This window comes from Dryobates pubescens, chromosome 22 (genome assembly GCF_014839835.1).
Source record: "Dryobates pubescens isolate bDryPub1 chromosome 22, bDryPub1.pri, whole genome shotgun sequence".
In the NCBI taxonomy this organism is placed as follows: Eukaryota; Metazoa; Chordata; class Aves; order Piciformes; family Picidae; genus Dryobates; species Dryobates pubescens.
The window spans coordinates 14,152,733-14,169,768 of NC_071633.1; the positions used below are offsets into that span (position 1 = coordinate 14,152,733).

Consider the following 17,036-nt stretch of genomic DNA (forward strand, 5'->3'; position numbering starts at 1 on the left):
GTAAATATCTATTTTTTTGTTGGCGATTTAGAGTCCAATCTCTGATGTTTGTGCTTTAAAAGAAATTAAATGTAAGCATTAAGGGTCAAAAGCAAACCCTGGCTGACGCTGGCTCCGTGGGGGAGGGGGGTGGGGGAGGGCTGGGGGGCAGAGGCTTGGAACCTTCCTGGTCTTTCCCTTTCTTTTCATTCTTTTTGGGTTGGTTTGGTTTTGTTTTTTCATTCCCCCCCCTCCGCCTTGTCTGTTTGGGTTCCCTTCTCCTCTGAAGCCTCTGCTCATGCTTTTGAGAAGGATCTTTCACACCCTCTTCTGCCAAGGCTGTGAAGAGATGCAGGGAAGGGGGGGGGGGGAAACCCAGTCCTCAGCTGGGAAATTTCTGTTTCTTGGGGGGGGGGATTTTTTTCTAATACAAGTTTTAAAACAGAACGAAAAATAACCAAGAAAGCTGGAGGCTGGGCTCGGTCACTTGTTTGTCTATGGAGGCAGAGGGGACAGGGAAGGGTTAGGGAGCGGGAATGAGACAGGGATAGGGCTGGGAAGAGACCAGAGATAGGGATGAGGGTAGGAAAGAACGGGGAGGGCAAGGGGAAGACAGGGACAAGGGAATGGGAGTGGGTCGGGGAAGGGATAAGAACCAGGGTTAGGACTTGGGATGGGGTTGGGAAGGGGCTAGTGGGCTTGGAGGGGACGCGGAAGGCATAGGGACAAAGGACAAGAGTGAGAGGAGACGGGGATGGGGTGGGGAAGAGAGAGGGACCGCGGATGGGACTGGGAAGCGATAGGGACCAGGGATAGGACTGGGAAGGGATAACGCCCAGGGAGCGGAGTGGGATGGGTAGGGACTGGGAGGGGATAGGAAGCAGGGATGGGACTGGAACGGAGATGGGAAGGGGTTGGAGGACGCAGACACACCCCCTACCGTGTCACCCCCGGTGCCACACCCCGTGTGTGTCCCCCGCACCCCCCCCGCTGTCACAGCCCCTCCCGGGCGGGCGGGGCGGAGGGCAGGGCAGTCCCACGTCCCCTCCCCTCCGCACGTCCCTGCCCCGCTCCGCGCCGCAGCCTCCCGGAGCCAGGCAGGGCGCTGCCTCTCGTTCCCCACCTGCCCCCTCCCCGTTGCGTTCCGCTTCCGGGCTCCGCTTCCCGGTTCCGGTTCCGGGTCCGGCCGGGTCGGTCCCGGCGGTGGCGGCGGCGGTGGTGGCGGCGGCGGGCGGCGGGGCGGCAGAAGATGGCGGACCTGGAGGCGGTGCTGGCGGACGTGAGTTACCTGATGGCCATGGAGAAGAGCCGCGCCGCGCCCGCCGCCCGCGCCAGCAAGCGGATCCTGCTGCCCGAGCCCAGGTCAGGCCCCGCCGCGCCCCGCCGCCGCCCCCCGCCGCTCCCCCGGCCCCGCCGCACCGCCTGCTGCCCGCCGCCCGCTGCCGCCCGCTTCCCCCCGCCCCGCGCCCGCCCGCTCGCCTGTGTTCCCCCGCTCGGGGCTTGGCATGCACGGGGGGCACCGGGGTGGAGGTGCGGGAGATGGGGGCTGTGGGCAGGGCATGGGGACGGGGACGGACAGACAGCGCCGGGGCACAGGGACACAGCTCCTGAGTGCATGGACACAGAGACAGTGCCTGGGCATAGGGACAGATAGACAGCGCCTGGGCACAGGGACAGATAGACAGTGCCTGGGCACAGGGACAGATAGGCAGCGCCTGGGCACAGGGACAGATAGACAGCGCCGGGGCACAGGGACACAGCTCCTGAGTGCATGGACACAGAGACAGTGCCTGGGCATAGGGACAGATAGACAGCGCCTGGGCACAGGGACAGATAGGCAGCGCCTGGGCACAGGGACAGATAGGCAGCGCCTGGGCACAGGGACAGATAGACAGCGCCGGGGCACAGGGACAGATAGGCAGCGCCTGGGCACAGGGACAGATAGACAGTGCCTGGGCACAGGGACACAGCTCCTGAGTGCATGGACACAGAGACAGTGCCTGGGCACAGGGACGGGGATGGACAGACAGCGCCTGGGCACAGGGACAGACAGACAGTGCCTGGGCACAGGGACACAGCTCCTGAGTGCATGGACACAGGGACAGCGCCTGGGCACAGGGACACAGCTCCTGGGCACACGGACCCAGAGGCAGTGCCTGGGCACAGGGACAGACAGACAGCGCCTGGGCACAGGGACACAGCTCCTGGGTATACAGACAGACAGTACCTAGGCACAGAGGCATAGCTCCTGGGTACACAGAGGGACAGACAAACAGCTCCTGGGTACACAGACAGAGAGACAGTGTCTGGGCACAGGTACACAGCGCCTGGGCACACAGACAGACTGGACCTGGGCACAGGGACATGGCTCCAGGGTACACATAGAGCTGGGCACATGGGCATAGCTCCTGGGTACATAGACACAGGGACAGTGCTTAGGCACATGGCTCCTGGGTGCATGCAGAGCTGGGTGCACAGACACACAGACACCTCCTGGACACACACCTTGCCTAGGCACACAGACACCAGCTGGGCACACACAGAGCTGGGCACATGGACAGCCAGCCAGCTGCTGGGCACACACAGAGCTGTGCATACACCCTGCTGTGCACACACATGGATCCTGCCTGGCACAGGGACATGGGCACACCTGCCAGCACAGTCACACCCAGTTGTTTGTGCCCCTGCCTGCACCCACACACCATCCTGGTACACACCTGCCCTGCCAGGCACTGGCACCATGTACACACCCACACACTTGCACACACGTGGGAGCTTGGCTGGCACGCTCAGGACCTCCCGTGCCCCTCCCTGGGCACACACATGCGGGCACACACATGCCTGTGTCGCTCCCTCTCCTGCCCATGCAGCTCTCTTACAAGTCCCTTTTGCACACCCAGCCTGTGCCCACTGTATGCTGCACAGCGTGGCACACTGCACATGGCACAGAGCAAAGCATGGCACAGCACGTGGTGCAGATCACAGCCTGGCACACAGCAGCCTGCCACATGCTGGTCTCTGTGCTCCTGGCACACATGCAGCACCCTGCATGTGTGGGCACAGGCTGACCTGCCCCTCCCCAGGCAGCAGGGGGGGATTTGGCTTTGCCACCCTGGTCCCCACCCTCCTGTGCCTTAGCTGGTGGGCACTAGTAAGGGGTTTTTGGGGGGGTACCCCCCTCCCCAGCCTCCCTGGCACCCCATTGTGCCAGGCACACAGTGCCTGACCCTTACTGGGCACACAGAGGGGACACAAGATGGGAGGATACACGTGCCAGCTGGGTTTGGGGTGACATGGGGGGCGCAGGAGGAGCAGGAGGGAGACGTGGGTGGCATTGGGGGCAGCAGGGGTGTGGGGGCACGGGGCAGGCAGGGCACTGAGCCCCTTTGGTGCCCCCAGCATCCGCAGTGTGATGCAGAAGTACCTGGAGGACCGGGGGGAGCTGACCTTCGACAAGATCTTCACCCAGAAGATCGGTGAGCCGGGGACTGGGGGGGGCACACGGGGACACGTGTGGCCTGGCTGGCGGGGAGAGGGATGGCAATTGTGATGGTGGCAGTGCCCATCCCCCCACACTGCTCCCCTGGCTGTGGGGCCAGGCTGGGCGGAGGTGGCAGCGTCCCCCACCCCGTGCCCCCTGCCCCGTCACTTCCCCCAGTGCTAACCGTCCCGGGCAGGAAGTGCCTCTCGCTTCCTCCTGCCGGCTCTGGTGGTTTCCGGGCACGTCCTCCCGCTCCACGGTGCCCGCCCGTGTGCCCCTGCCCCACTGCTGCCCCGGCCTCCTGCCCCGCAGTGCCCACCGGCGTCCTCCTCGCCTCGCTGGGTTGCCTTGCCGAGCGCTGGCCAGCCTCCAGCCTGGCACTTCCCTGAGCCTGGTGGCTGTGGGGACAAACAGGCCCTGGGGACCCCCCTGTGCACGCAGTGCCACGCTGGGGTGGGCACTGCTCATGCCATGGCTCTGTCCCTGCCACAGGGTACCTGCTCTTCAGGGACTTCGCCTTCAACCAGGCAGAGGAGGCCAAACCCCTGATGGAGTTTTATGAGGAGGTGAGGTGTAGGGACCCATCTGGATGGACCTCCGTGGTCACCAGCAGGGTTGAGGGTGGCATTCGGTCCCTGTAGTGCCCACAGACGTGGCACCAAGAGCATGCGGAGTGCCCAAAGGAGATGGTGCTGGGGCGGATGTGGTGCCCAGAGGGGCTGGGGCTGTGCTTGCTGATGTACCGGCTCCTGGAACCCACCTGGCCTCGGTGCTGGGCGAGGACTGTGCCCCGTGGTGGCAGTGTGCCCCTGTGCCATGGGGGCTGTGCCCTTGGCAGATCAAGAAGTACGAGAAGCTGGACTCGGAGGAGGAGCGCAGCGCCCGCAGCCGCCACATCTTCGACCATTACATCATGAAGGAGCTGCTGGCCTGCTCCCACGTGAGTGCCAGGGGGCTGAGGTGCCACAGCGCTGTCCCCAGAGGGGGTGGGAGGGAGGGGTGTGCCCACTGCCCAGAGGGACCAACTTCTGCTCTGGGAGCCTCATGGATGCGGATTGCTCCGTGAGTTCCCCTCAGTCCTGCCCAGCCCCTGTGTCCCTGTCCCCTCTGCCCAGGGTGACACAGTCCCATCTCGCCTCACAGCCCTTCTCCAAGAGTGCCACCGAGCACGTCCAGAGCCACCTGACCAAGAAGCAGGTGCCCCCAGACCTCTTCCAGGTGGGCATCACCCGGGACAGAGAAGGGGTCCCTGCCACCTCTGGTACTCGGAGGGTTAATCCTTACAGGGGGGCTGGGGGACTGGTGGTGACAAGAGGTCCCTGGAGATGCTGGGGGGTATCCCAGAAGGGCTGGGGGACCCCAGGGGATGGTGAGGAGGTCAGCAGAAGCTGGAGAGTGAGGAGAATTGCTGGTGGTCCCCATAGGGTGGTAGTTAAGGGACGTGGGGCCAGAGCTGACAGAGGGGCTCCTTGGAGGGTGGTGGTGTCCCCATTGCATGGAGATGACAGTGGGGTCCCCAGGGTGGTGATGCTGAGGTCCCCAGAGACTGGGCTGACCCTGAGTGGCAGAAGTGTCCCCAGGGGTCTGGTGGTGGCAGCAGGGCTGTGTGAAGTGCCAGGGGTGGAGGAGACCTCAGGTCCTGCTGGAATGGGAGGGGCTGGGGTGAGCTGGGTGGCAGCGAGCTGGGTGGCAGCGAGCTGGGTGGCAGCGAGCTGGGTGGCAGTGAGCTGGGTGGCTGTGAGCTGGGTGGCAGTGAGCTGGCTGGCAGCGAGCTGGGTGGCAGTGAGCTGGGTGGCAGCGAGCTGGGTGGCTGTGAGCTGGGTGGCAGTGAGCTGGGTGGCAGTGGGGATGCAGTTCTGAGCCCCTTGTCCCCTCCAGCCCTACATTGAGGAGATCTGCCAGAACCTGCGGGGGGGCATCTTCCAGAAATTCATTGAGAGGTGAGAAGGGGGAAGGTCCCACAGGGGTCAGGGTGTCCCCCCTGGCTGGGGACAAGGTCTCCTGGCACAGAGAGGGACCAGGGCTCCCTTCCTTGAGAGGAGCTCCGGTGGTGTCTGTTCCCTCACCAGGGACTCAGGGGACTCTTCTCATCCCCAGGTCTGATCCAGGGTCTTGCTGTTCCCAAAGAGGGGTCCTGGGGGGTGCTTCCTGTCTCCAGACAAGTCCAAAGGGTCCTTCTGCTCCAAGATGGGTTCTAGTGGGGGGGTCTGCAGGGGCTCCACTCTTGCCCTCTCTGTGCTTCCTTGCAGTGACAAGTTCACCAGGTTCTGCCAGTGGAAGAACGTGGAGCTGAACATCCATGTGAGCAGGGACCCCTGTGCCTCAGGGCACCTCTGGGTGCTTCCAGGGAGGGGGGCACATGGGCACAGTGAAAAGGATGCTGCCCTGGGCACCCTCAGAACGCTCCTCCCTAGGCTTTCACCAAGCTCACAGGGATGTGTGGAGCAGCCTCTGCGTTCCTCAGCTGGGGAAACTGAGGCAGGGTGTGGGACCACCAACACCAATCAGCATCACCATCAGGGTCCCACCACCAGATGGGTTCCCTCCACCTCACCTCCTCATGAAACTCCATCAATACCACCACCATCAACACCCCCCCATCACTACCATCACCACCACTACTACATCACCATCAGCACCATCACCATCACCACTCCACCATCACCATCACCACTCCACCATCACCATCACCATCACCACTCCACCACCACCATCGCCTCCACCATCATTAACACCATAGCCACATGCAGATCATGGTGCAGGGCTGGTGCTGCAGGACCTAGGGATCCAGGCTCACCCTGGAGCTCCTTCTCACCCCCTTCCCTCAGCTCCTTCTCTGCCCTCTCCAGCTCACCATGAACGACTTCAGCGTTCACCGGATCATCGGCCGCGGCGGCTTTGGGGAGGTCTACGGCTGCCGGAAAGCAGACACAGGCAAAATGTAATTAATGGGGGGCACAGCTCCTTCGTGGTGGGGCTGGAGGGGGTCTGCCTGCCCTGGGGGCTGAGGCTGAGGCTGTGGTGGTTGTCCCCAGGGCATCAGGGGTGACACTGCCACGACAGCAGATGCCTGAGGCTTGTGACGGCATCATCGTGGCTGCAGGTGTCGGGGAGACGCAGGGACATCACGGCCATGGGTGGGAGCTGGATGTGGTGCTGTGGCCCATGGGTGCTGGCAGCAGAGGGGCGTGCATATGGTTGGTGGGGCCCTGGTGACGTGGTGGTGGCACTGGAGGAGGGATGTGGGGCAGCAGCAGGACCCCACAGGGACTCTTTGCCCCCCCAGGTACGCCATGAAGTGCTTGGACAAGAAGCGCATCAAGATGAAGCAGGGCGAGACCCTGGCCCTCAACGAGCGCATCATGCTGTCCCTCGTCAGCACAGGGGTGAGGGGGCACAGCACAGGCACTGGGCAGCGCTGGCAGGGGCAAGGGGAGAGGGGCAGTGAGGGCAGGGTGGCCCTGTGGCGCTGCCTGACCCTGTCTGTCCTGCCAGGACTGCCCCTTCATCGTCTGCATGTCCTACGCCTTCCACACGCCCGACAAGCTCAGCTTCATCCTCGACCTCATGAACGGTGAGAGGGCTCCGGTCCCGAGGGAGCCCTGGGCACAGAGGGTGATGCCAGGGTGACAACTTGGCCCTGTTGTCCCAGGAGGAGACCTGCACTATCACCTGTCCCAGCATGGTGTCTTCTCAGAGGCAGAGATGAGGTTCTACGCAGCCGAGATCATCCTGGGCCTGGAGCACATGCACAGCCGCTTCGTGGTGTACCGGGACCTCAAGGTGGGCACCCACACCCCAGTGGGCACCCCCGTGGGCACCCTCAGACCCTGCAGGTGTTTAGAGGCCCTCTCTGACATCCCTGGGCTTTGTAGGAACCCTCCCCACGGGACCTTGTGAGCACCCACAGGTGTCACAGGCACCCACAGAGCCTGCAGGAGCCCTCAAACCCTGTGAGCATTCCCTGAATCGTGGGCACCCACAGGTCCTGTGGGCACCCCCAAGCCCCATGGAAACCCTCAAACTCCATGGGCACCCCAAAACTCCACAGGCACCCCCAGACACCATGGGCACTCCAAAACTCCATGGGCCCCCTTCCCAAACCCATGGGCACTCTTGGGACCCCACGGCCATCATCCTGAGTCATCAGGGTGGGCATTCAGAGACTCTGCCAGAACATCCCAGTCCCCAGATCCTACAGAGCACCCACGTGGGCACTCCCAACCTCGCTGCCCACCCTGTGCCCAGGGGCAGCACTTGGGCTGAGGGTTGGCACCGTGTCTTGGCAGCCAGCAAACATCCTCCTGGACGAGTTTGGGCACGTCCGCATCTCAGACCTGGGCCTGGCTTGTGACTTCTCCAAAAAGAAGCCCCATGCCAGTGTGTGAGTGTGCCCACGCCCCTGCCCGCCCTGCCCAGCCGCCTGGCACGGCCCCTGACCCTGCTTCTGTGCCCTCACAGGGGCACCCATGGGTACATGGCACCAGAGGTGCTGCAGAAGGGAGTGGCCTACGACAGCAGCGCTGACTGGTTCTCACTGGGCTGCATGCTCTTCAAACTGCTCCGGGGGTGAGCCTGTGGGCACCGGTGGGCACAGCAGGCCACGGGTGGGCACCGCTTTGAGCTCCCTTTCCCTCCCCTGGCCGCAGGCACAGCCCCTTTCGGCAGCACAAGACAAAGGACAAGCACGAGATCGACCGCATGACCCTCACCATGGTGAGCTGCCAGCCGCTGCTGGGGCGGGCAGGGAGAGGGCACGAGCACCCCTGTGCTGCTCTGCCAGCCTCTGCCATGCGCTGCTGGAGGCCTGGAGGGGGCACAGCGTGTGAAGCAGTGAGGCACAGCTGGTGCTTACGGTGGGCAGTGCCTGGAGTGTGTGTTGATGCCACACGTGCCCCGCTGACCACCCCTGCCCACACCTCTGAGGCCAGCTTCTACACATTGGCCACAACAACCCGGGCTGGGGACAGAGTGACTGGAGAGGGGCCAGGCAGAAAGGGACCTGGGGGTGCTGGCTGACAGTAGGCTGGACATGAGCCAGCAGTGTGCCCAGGTGGCCAAGAAGGCCAAGGGCATCCTGGCCTGCATCGGGAATAGTGTGGCCAGCAGGAGCAGGGAGGTCATTGTGCCCTGTGCTCAGCACTGGTCAGGCCACAACTTGAGTCCTGTGTCCAGTTCTGGGCTCCTCAATTCAAGAAAGATGCTGAGATGCTGGAAGGTGTCCAGAGAAGGGCAACAAAGCTGGGGAGGGGTCTGGAGCACAGCCCTGGGAGGAGAGGCTGAGGGAGCTGGGGTTGCTTAGCCTGGAGAAGAGATCTTCTTGCTCTGTCCAGCTGCCTGAAGGGAGGTTGTAGCCAGGTGGGGATTGGTCTCTTCTCCCAGGCAGGCATCCAGCACCAGACCAAGAGCACACAGTCTCAAGCTGTGCAGGGGGAAGTTTGGGCTTGAGCTTACGAAGAAGTTCTTCCCAGACAGAGAGATTGCCCTTTGGGCTGGGCTGCCCAGGGAGGTGGTGGGGTCGAGGGCCTGGAGGTGTTTCAGAGGAGCCTGGATGAGGCACTTAGTGCCACGGTCTGGTTGGTCAGTTGGGGTTGGCCTTGGAGGTCTCTTCCAGCCTGGTTGATTCAGTGGCTCTGTGACTCTGTGCCCCCTCCCACAGGCGGTGGAGCTGCCGGACTCCTTCTCCCCCGAGCTGCGTTCCCTGCTGCAGGGCCTGCTCCAGCGGGACGTCAACCGCCGCCTGGGCTGCATGGGGTGTGGGTGAGTCCTGCTGGGCACCACCCCCTGCCCAGCGCTGTGCCAGGGAAGGAGGGGGAGCTGGCAAAACACCCTCAGGCCCAGGGCTCATCCTGCCTCGCTCCCCAGGGCTCAGGAGGTGAAGGAGGAACCCTTCTTCAAGGGCCTGGACTGGCAGATGGTTTTCCTGCAGAAGGTGAGAGGAGTGCAGGGGCACGGGGAAGGGGTGCAAGGAATGGGAATGGGGGCATGGGGGGCACAGGCAAGGGAAATGGGCACAAGGAAGGACTGTGGGGGCATGAGGAAGGGCTATAAGAGTACAGGAAGTGATGGGGGGGGTCAGGAAATGGGTTAGGGGCATGGGGAAAGGGTACAGGAAAGAGATAAGGGCACAGGGAATGGGTTTGGGGGCACAGGAAGGAGTATAGGGGCATGGGGAATGGGTATCTGGTACAGGGAAGAGATAGGGGCATGGGGAATGGTTATGGGGGTTTGGGGACACATGGAAGGGGTATGAGGGCACAGGAAGTGGGATATGGGCCCAGGGAGGGGTTTGGGGACACATGGAAGGGATATGAGGGCACAGGAAGGGGGATGTGGGCACAGGGAAGGGGGTTGGGGACATAAAAAGGGGTACAGGTATGGCAGCATGAGTAAGGAGTAAGGGTGCACAGGAAGGGGCATGTGGGCACAAGGAAGGGGTATGAGGACACAGGGGCATGTGGGCACAGGAAGAGGTCTGGGAACACAGGGAATGGGACTGGGGCACAGAGAAGGGGTTTAGGGACACAGGTACAGGGGCACAGGGAAGGGGCACGAAGGCACAGGAAGTGGTTTGGGGGCACAGAGAAGGGGTTTAGGGACACGGGTACAGGGGCACAGGAAGTGGTTTGGGGGCACAGGGAAGAGGCAGAGGGCACAGGCAGCCTCACCCCCCTCTCCTGCTGGCAGTATCCACCGCCACTGATCCCGCCCCGCGGCGAGGTGAACGCGGCCGACGCCTTCGACATCGGCTCCTTCGACGAGGAGGACACCAAGGGCATCAAGGTGCCAGGGCCGAGCCTCATGGGGACTGGGGTGGGGACAGAAAGGGCTGGCAGTCCCTTCACCCCGTGCCAACCTCTGTGCCCACCAGCTGCTGGAGAGCGACCAGGAGCTGTACCGCAACTTCCCGCTGACCATCTCGGAGCGGTGGCAGCAGGAGGTGACCGAGACGGTCTTTGAAGCGGTCAACGCCGACACAGACAAGCTGGAGGCTCGCAAGAAGGCCAAGAACAAGCAGCTGGGCCACGAGGAGGGTGAGTGGGGACGGGCTTGCCCATGCTGGAGCACCTCTCCTGTGAGGACAGACTGAGGGAGCTGGGGCTGTTCAGTCTGGAGAAGGGAAGGCTCCCAGGAGACCTAATTGTGGCCTTCCAGGATCTGCAGGGGGCTGCAGGAAAGCTGGGGAGGGACTTTTGAGGGTGTCAGGGAGGGATAGGACTGGGGGGATGGAGCAAAACTAGAAGTGGGGAGATGGAGATTGGTTGTGAGGAAGAAGTTCTTCCCCATGAGGGTGGTGAGAGACTGGCACAGGCTGCCCAGGGAGGTGGTGGAAGCCTCCTGCCTGGAGGTGTTTGCAGCCAGGCTGGAGGTGGCTGTGAGCAACCTGCTGCAGTGTGAGGTGTCCCTGGCCATGGCAGGGGGGTTGGAGCTGGCTGAGCCTTGAGCTCCCTTCCAACCCTTACAATTGATTCTATGATTCCCTGTGCCACCACCAACAGCAACTTGGCTCTGACCTAGCATCTCCCTGGCATGGAGAATGTGCCCCCAGTCAGCTAGCAGATGACACAAAGTTGGGTGGCAAATGTTGATCTGTGGGAGACACTACAGAGGGGTCTGGCCAGGCTGGATTCATGGGGAGGTCAATGGGATGAGGTTCAACCAGGCCAAGTGCTGGGTCCTACACTTGGCTCACAACAACCCCATGAAGGCTCTAGGCTGGGGGTAGAGTGGCTGGAAAATGCCTGGTGGGAAAGGACCTGGGGGAGCTGGAGATGAGCCAGGGGGTGCCCAGGTGGCCAAGAAGGCCACCAGCAGCCTGGCCTGGAGCAGCAAGAGTGTGGCCAGCAGGAGCAGGGCACGGATTGTCCCCCAGACTGGGCACTGCTGAGGCCACAGCTGGAATCCTGGGGTCAGTTGTGAAAGCCTCACTCCCAGAAGGACATTGAGGAGCTGGAGCAGGGCCAGAGAAGGGCAACCAAGCTGGGGAAGGGGCTGGAGAACAGGGCTGAGGGAGCTGGGGGTGTTGAGCCTGGAGCAAAGGAGGCTGAGGGGAGACCTTCTGGCTCCCTGCAGCTCCCTGCAAGGAGATTGGAGCCAGGTGGGGGCTGGGCTCTTGTGCCAAGGAACAAGTGACAGGGCAAGAGGCAATGGCCTCAAGCTGCCCCAGGGGACTAGGGCTGGACTTGAGGAACAATTTAATTGCTGCCAGAGTGGTCAGGCACTGGATCAGGCTGCCCAGGGTGGTGGTGGAGTCCCCATCCCTGGAGGTGTTCCAGAAGGCTGTGGCCGTGGCACCTGGGGCCATGGTGGTGCTGGGTTGGTGGTTGGATGATCCTGGAGGGCTTTTCCAACCCACCCCAACTCTGCCATTGCTTGGTGGGCACAGATTATGCCATGGGCAAGGACTGCATCATGCATGGCTACATGGCCAAGCTGGGCAACCCCTTCCTGACGCAGTGGCAGCGCCGCTACTTCTACCTCTTCCCCAACCGCCTGGAGTGGCGCGGGGAGGGCGAGTCGCCGGTAAGGTGGGCACTGGGCGGGCACTGGGCGGGCACACTGTGCTGCTGGTGGACATCAGAGTGGGCACAGGGAGGGATATGAGGGGCACAAAGGGGAGAAGGAAGGCACATAGGGGTGTGAAGGGCACAAAGGGGCATACAAGGGGCACAGAGGGCTATATGAGGGGCACCGAGGGGTATATGGGGGGGGACAGAGGGCAGTATGAGGCCGTGAAGGGGAGATATGGAGGGCACAAAGCGGGGTATGAGGGCACCAATGCGGGTATGGGGACCAGAGAAGCAGATATGGGGGCACAAAGTGGGGTATGGAGGGCACAGAGGGGAATACAGGGGGCACAGAGTGGGATGCAGGAGACACAGTGGGTTCTGGGGGGCACAGAGGCAGGTACAAGGGGCACAAAGCAGGATGCGGCGGGCATAAAGGAGGGTGAGGGATGGGCAGAAGCAGGAGTGGCACCGTGAGTGAGGGGCATGGGGGCACGGGCTGGGGGGTGCCCAGGGGCAGGGCTGAGGCTCTGCCTGCAGCAGTCCCTGCTGACCATGGAGGAGATCGACTCGGTGGAGGAGACGCAGGTGAAGGAGCGCAGGTGCATCCTGCTCCGCATGCGGGGGGGCAAGCAGTTCGTGCTGCAGTGCGACGTGAGTGTGCCCCCACCTGGCTGCTCCTCCCCGGGCTCACTGCCCAGCCCTGCCCCGCTGCCCACCCCTGCCCCGCTGCCCAGCCCTGCCCCGCTGCCCAGCCCTGCCCCGCTGCCCAGCCCTGCCCCGCTGCCCAGCCCTGCCCCGCTGCCCTCCCCTGCCCCGCTGCCCACCCCTGCCCCGCTGCCCAGCCCTGCCCCGCTGCCCAGCCCTGCCCCGCTGCCCACCCCTGCCCCGCTGCCCAGCCCTGCCCCGCTGCCCACCCCTGCCCCGCTGCCCAGCCCTGCCCCGCTGCCCAGCCCTGCCCCGCTGCCCACCCCTGCCCCGCTGCCCAGCCCTGCCCCGCTGCCCAGCCCTGCCCCGCTGCCCACCCCTGCCCCGCTGCCCACCCCTGCCCCACTGCCCACCCCTGCCCCGCTGCCCAGCCCTGCCCCGCTGCCCAGCCCTGCCCCGCTGCCCACCCCTGCCCCACTGCCCAGCCCTGCCCCACTGCCCTCCCCTGCCCCACTGCCCAGCCCTGCCCCACTGCCCTCCCCTGCCCCACTGCCCAGCCCTGCCCGGCTGCCCAGCCCTGCCCCGCTGCCCACCCCTGCCCCGCTGCCCAGCCCTGCCCCGCTGCCCAGCCCTGCCCGGCTGCCCAGCCCTGCCCGGCTGCCCACCCCTGCCCCGCTGCCCAGCCCCGCTGCCCACCCCTGCCCCGCTGCCCTCCCCTGCCCCGCTGCCCAGCCCCGCTGCCCACCCCTGCCCCGCTGCCCACCCCTGCCCCGCTGCCCACCCCTGCCCCGCTGCCCAGCCCCGCTGCCCACCCCTGCCCCGCTGCCCAGCCCTGCCCGGCTGCCCAGCCCTGCCCCGCTGCCCACCCCTGCCCGGCTGCCCACCCCTGCCCCGCTGCCCAGCCCTGCCCCGCTGCCCAGCCCTGCCCCGCTGCCCACCCCTGCCCCGCTGCCCAGCCCCGCTGCCCACCCCTGCCCCGCTGCCCACCCCTGCCCCGCTGCCCAGCCCCGCTGCCCACCCCTGCCCCGCTGCCCACCCCTGCCCCGCTGCCCACCCCTGCCTGGCTGCCCAGCCCTGCCCGGCTGCCCAGCCCTGCCCCGCTGCCCACCCCTGCCCGGCTGCCCACCCCTGCCCCGCTGCCCACCCCTGCCCCGCTGCCCAGCCCTGCCCCGCTGCCCACCCCTGCCCGCTGCCCACCCCTGCCCCACTGCCCACCCCTGCCCCGCTGCCCAGCCCCGCTGCCCTCCCCTGCCCCGCTGCCCAGCCCTGCCCCGCTGCCCACCCCTGCCCCACTGCCCAGCCCTGCCCCGCTGCCCAGCCCTGCCCCGCTGCCCAGCCCTGCTGCCCAGCCCTGCCCCGCTGCCCAGCCCTGCCCCGCTGCCCAGCCCTGCCCCGCTGCCCACCCCTGCCCCGCTGCCCTCCCCTGCCCCGCTGCCCACCCCTGCCCCGCTGCCCAGCCCTGCCCCGCTGCCCACCCCTGCCCCACTGCCCACCCCTGCCCCGCTACCCAGCCCCGCTGCCCAGCCCTGCCCCGCTGCCCTCCCCTGCCCCGCTGCCCACCCCTGCCCCGCTGCCCACCCCTGCCCCGCTGCCCAGCCCTGCCCCGCTGCCCACCCCTGCCCCACTGCCCACCCCTGCCCCGCTACCCAGCCCTGCTGCCCAGCCCTGCCCCGCTGCCCAGCCCTGCCCCGCTGCCCACCCCTGCCCCGCTGCCCAGCCCTGCCCCGCTGCCCAGCCCTGCCCCGCTGCCCACCTCCCGTGCCTCGCCAGCCCGCCTCCCCTGGGTGCCGGTTGCTCCCTGCTGGGCACTGACCAAGCTTTGCTAGGCTCAAGCCTACTCCTGCTCGCTGCTAGCATCCCCCAAGCTGGGTGCTGCCCACCCCCAGCCCATCACTGGCCACCCCCTGCCAGCTGCTGCCCACCCCCAGTCCATCACTGGCCACCCCCTGCCAGCTGCTGCCCACCCCCAGCCCATCACTGGCCACCCCCTGCCAGCTGCTGCCCACCCCCAGCCCATCACTGGCCATCCCCTGCCAGCTGCTGCCCACCTCTTGCTGCCCCTGCACATTGAGCCCTCCAAGCCACTGCAGGGCACAAGGACTGAAAGCTTAGTCCTGGCACCTTGGGAAAGCCCTGACCACCTTGTGCCCTGCCCTGCCACCTCAGGGAGCCCCCAAACCACCCTATACCCTACCCTGGCACCTCAGGGAACCCCAAACCACTCTGTACTCTGCCCTGGCACGCTGGGGAGCCCTGGTCTGATCCCATACTGTCTCCTGGCATCACGGGGAGCCCTCGCACCCCTCGCACCTCAGGGAGCCCTAAACCACCCTAAACCATACCCTGGCACCCTGGGGAGCCCTGGCCTGACCCCGTGGCCTTCCCTGGGGAGCCTCAGCCTGAGGCAGCGCCCTGCCCTGGCACAGAGCGACCCGGAGCTGGTGCAGTGGCGGAAGGAGCTGCAGGATGCCCAGCGCCAGGCGCAGCAGCTGCTGCAGAGGGTGCCCCGGATGCAGAACAAGCCTCGCTCGCCCGTGGTGGAGCTCAGCAAAGTGCCCTTCATCCAGCGCTCTGCCAACGGGCTCTGACCCTGTGCCAACGTGCCCTCCTTTCCCCCCTCCTCCCAGTTCCCACCCCACCTCTAATTTATTGGGTTGGGTTCCCGTGTGCCCCTTGCTCCTTCTCGTCCCCTGGGCTTGGCATTGGAGGGTGCCCGATGCCCCTTTTCATCCACTGGGCATGGAGTGGGGATGGCTGTGGCGTTGCCATCCCAGCCTCTGGCATGAAGCTGGTCCTGGGCACGTGGCATGGCCTGGCACCTCTCCCCAGTGTGTGTGTGTGTGTGTGTGTCCCAAGTCCTCTATGAGCTCTCCGGCTAAGATGAAGGCAGCCCCCTCCATGTGCCCCCTCCATGTGCCCCCTTCCATGTGCCCCCTCCATGTGCCCCCTCCCTATGCCACCTCCCCATGCCCCCTCCCCGTGCCCCCCTGCTTTGCCACCACTGTGTGTGCCAAAATGGGGCAGATGGGTGCCCAGCTTCAGCCGGTTTGGGCAGGGAATTGGGCATCTTGTCTCACCCCCTCCATAGCCTTTGCCCACCTCCCTGCCAGCCCGGTGTGCCCTGGCTAGGCTGTGCCCGGCGTGTGGGTGCCAAGTGGGGTGTGTGAGTGTGTGTGAGTGGGTGAGCGTGCCCAGGGGGACCCCCCCCTGTAAATACTGTGCCATGGGTCCCCTGTGCCGCCCTCCTTTCACCCTCCCTGGGGTAAGAGGGTACCCTCAGCCCTCTGCCACCCCCACCTTGTAGGGGTAGGGGGCACTGGGTGGGCAAGGAGGAGGAGGGAGCAGGTGGCACCCCCCTCCCAAATCAGCCTGGTGTGGTGGTGGTGGGTGGGCACAGGGGCAGTGTGTTACCCAGGGCCACCCCTTGCCCACCCTGGCAGCATCTGTAAATATTGGGTCTGCTGCAGCGGTGGCACTGGGCCAGAGGTGGCACCAGGGCCCTAGAGAGATTTTAATGCTCAGAGAGGTGAGAATGAGAGGAGAAAAAAAAAAAAGAAAAAAAATAGTTTTTATAATAAAAGGCTGGAAAAATCCTGCAGGCTTTGGGTGCTGGGTCCCTAACATCCTCCTGGGGCACCTCGGGAAGCGTGGGCAGGTGTGGGTGAGACCTGGCTGAAGGGCACAGCTCAGCGAGTCCTGAGTGACACAGCAGGGTCTGCTCGGAGGCCTGCAGCTTGTGGTGTGCCCCAAGGCTCTGTGGTGGGACCAGGCTTGGTTAGCATCAACAGCAACCTGGATGAAGGCATGGAGTCAACCCTCAACTGGTTTGCTGGTGGCACAGGACTGCTGGCACCCATCAGGCTCTGCTGCCATGCAGGGAGACCTGGCCAGGCTGGAGAGGTGAGGGTGGGAAACCTCATGGAGTCCAACGAGGGCAATGCAGGGTCCTGCACCTGGGGAGGAACAACCTCCTGCAGCAGGGCAGGGCAGGGGGGGGCTGGGAAGCAGCTCCAAGGAGAAGGACCTGGCAGTGCTGGGGGACAACAAGTTGCCCATGGGCCAGCAATGTGCCCTGGTGGCCCAGAAGGCAAATGGTGTCCTGGGGGCATGAAGAAGAGTGTGGCCAGCAGGGCAAGGAAGGTTTTCCTCCCCCTCTACCCTGCCCTGGTCAGGCCCAGGCTGGAGCACTGGGTCCAGTTCTGGGCTCCCCAGTTCAAGAGAGCCTGGGAACTGCTGGAGGGAGTCCAGGGGAGGCTCTGAAGGTGCTGAGGGGCTTGGAGCAGCTCTGTGAGGAGCAAAGGCTGAGAGCCCTGGGGCTGTGGAGCCTGCAGAAGAGCAGCCCCAGAGGGCAGCTGAGCAATGCTCAGCAAGAGCTAAAGGAGCTGTGGGGAGCAAGAGGCTGGGGCCAGACTCTGCTGAGT

At 65.0% G+C, this 17,036-nt stretch overlaps 1 protein-coding gene across 2 annotated transcripts; it reads left to right on the top strand.

Moving 5' to 3' along the window:
* Positions 1 to 1,089: 1,089 nt before the first annotated feature.
* On the top strand, positions 1,090 to 15,529 carry GRK2 (G protein-coupled receptor kinase 2). 2 transcript variants are annotated; one of them, XM_054171870.1, is made up of 21 exons: positions 1,090 to 1,341; positions 3,379 to 3,455; positions 3,953 to 4,026; positions 4,299 to 4,400; positions 4,604 to 4,678; positions 5,339 to 5,400; positions 5,710 to 5,761; positions 6,310 to 6,401; positions 6,747 to 6,846; positions 6,956 to 7,034; positions 7,113 to 7,243; positions 7,750 to 7,844; positions 7,922 to 8,029; positions 8,110 to 8,176; positions 9,120 to 9,220; positions 9,326 to 9,392; positions 10,148 to 10,243; positions 10,332 to 10,494; positions 11,847 to 11,983; positions 12,511 to 12,621; positions 15,042 to 15,529. In XM_054171870.1, exons 1-21 carry the CDS (start codon positions 1,229 to 1,231, stop codon positions 15,201 to 15,203), a joined length of 2,064 nt encoding a protein of 687 aa, XP_054027845.1. In that variant the 5' UTR covers positions 1,090 to 1,228; the 3' UTR covers positions 15,204 to 15,529. The 2 variants fall into 2 exon arrangements, with proteins under 2 accessions (XP_054027845.1, XP_054027844.1); XM_054171869.1 differs by having other exon boundaries at positions 1,092 to 1,341; positions 12,508 to 12,621.
* The last annotated feature ends 1,507 nt before the right edge of the window (positions 15,530 to 17,036 follow it).

Coding starts and splice junctions, on each gene's coding strand:
- GRK2 (XM_054171869.1), top strand. CDS start 1,229: ATGGCGGACCTGGAGGCGGTGCTGGCGGACGTGAGTTACCTGATGGCC. Junction 4,679..5,338: donor TGCCCCCAGACCTCTTCCAG/GTGGGCATCACC, acceptor TGTCCCCTCCAG/CCCTACATTGAGGAGATCTG. Junction 8,030..8,109: donor CTCTTCAAACTGCTCCGGGG/GTGAGCCTGTGG, acceptor CCCTGGCCGCAG/GCACAGCCCCTTTCGGCAGC.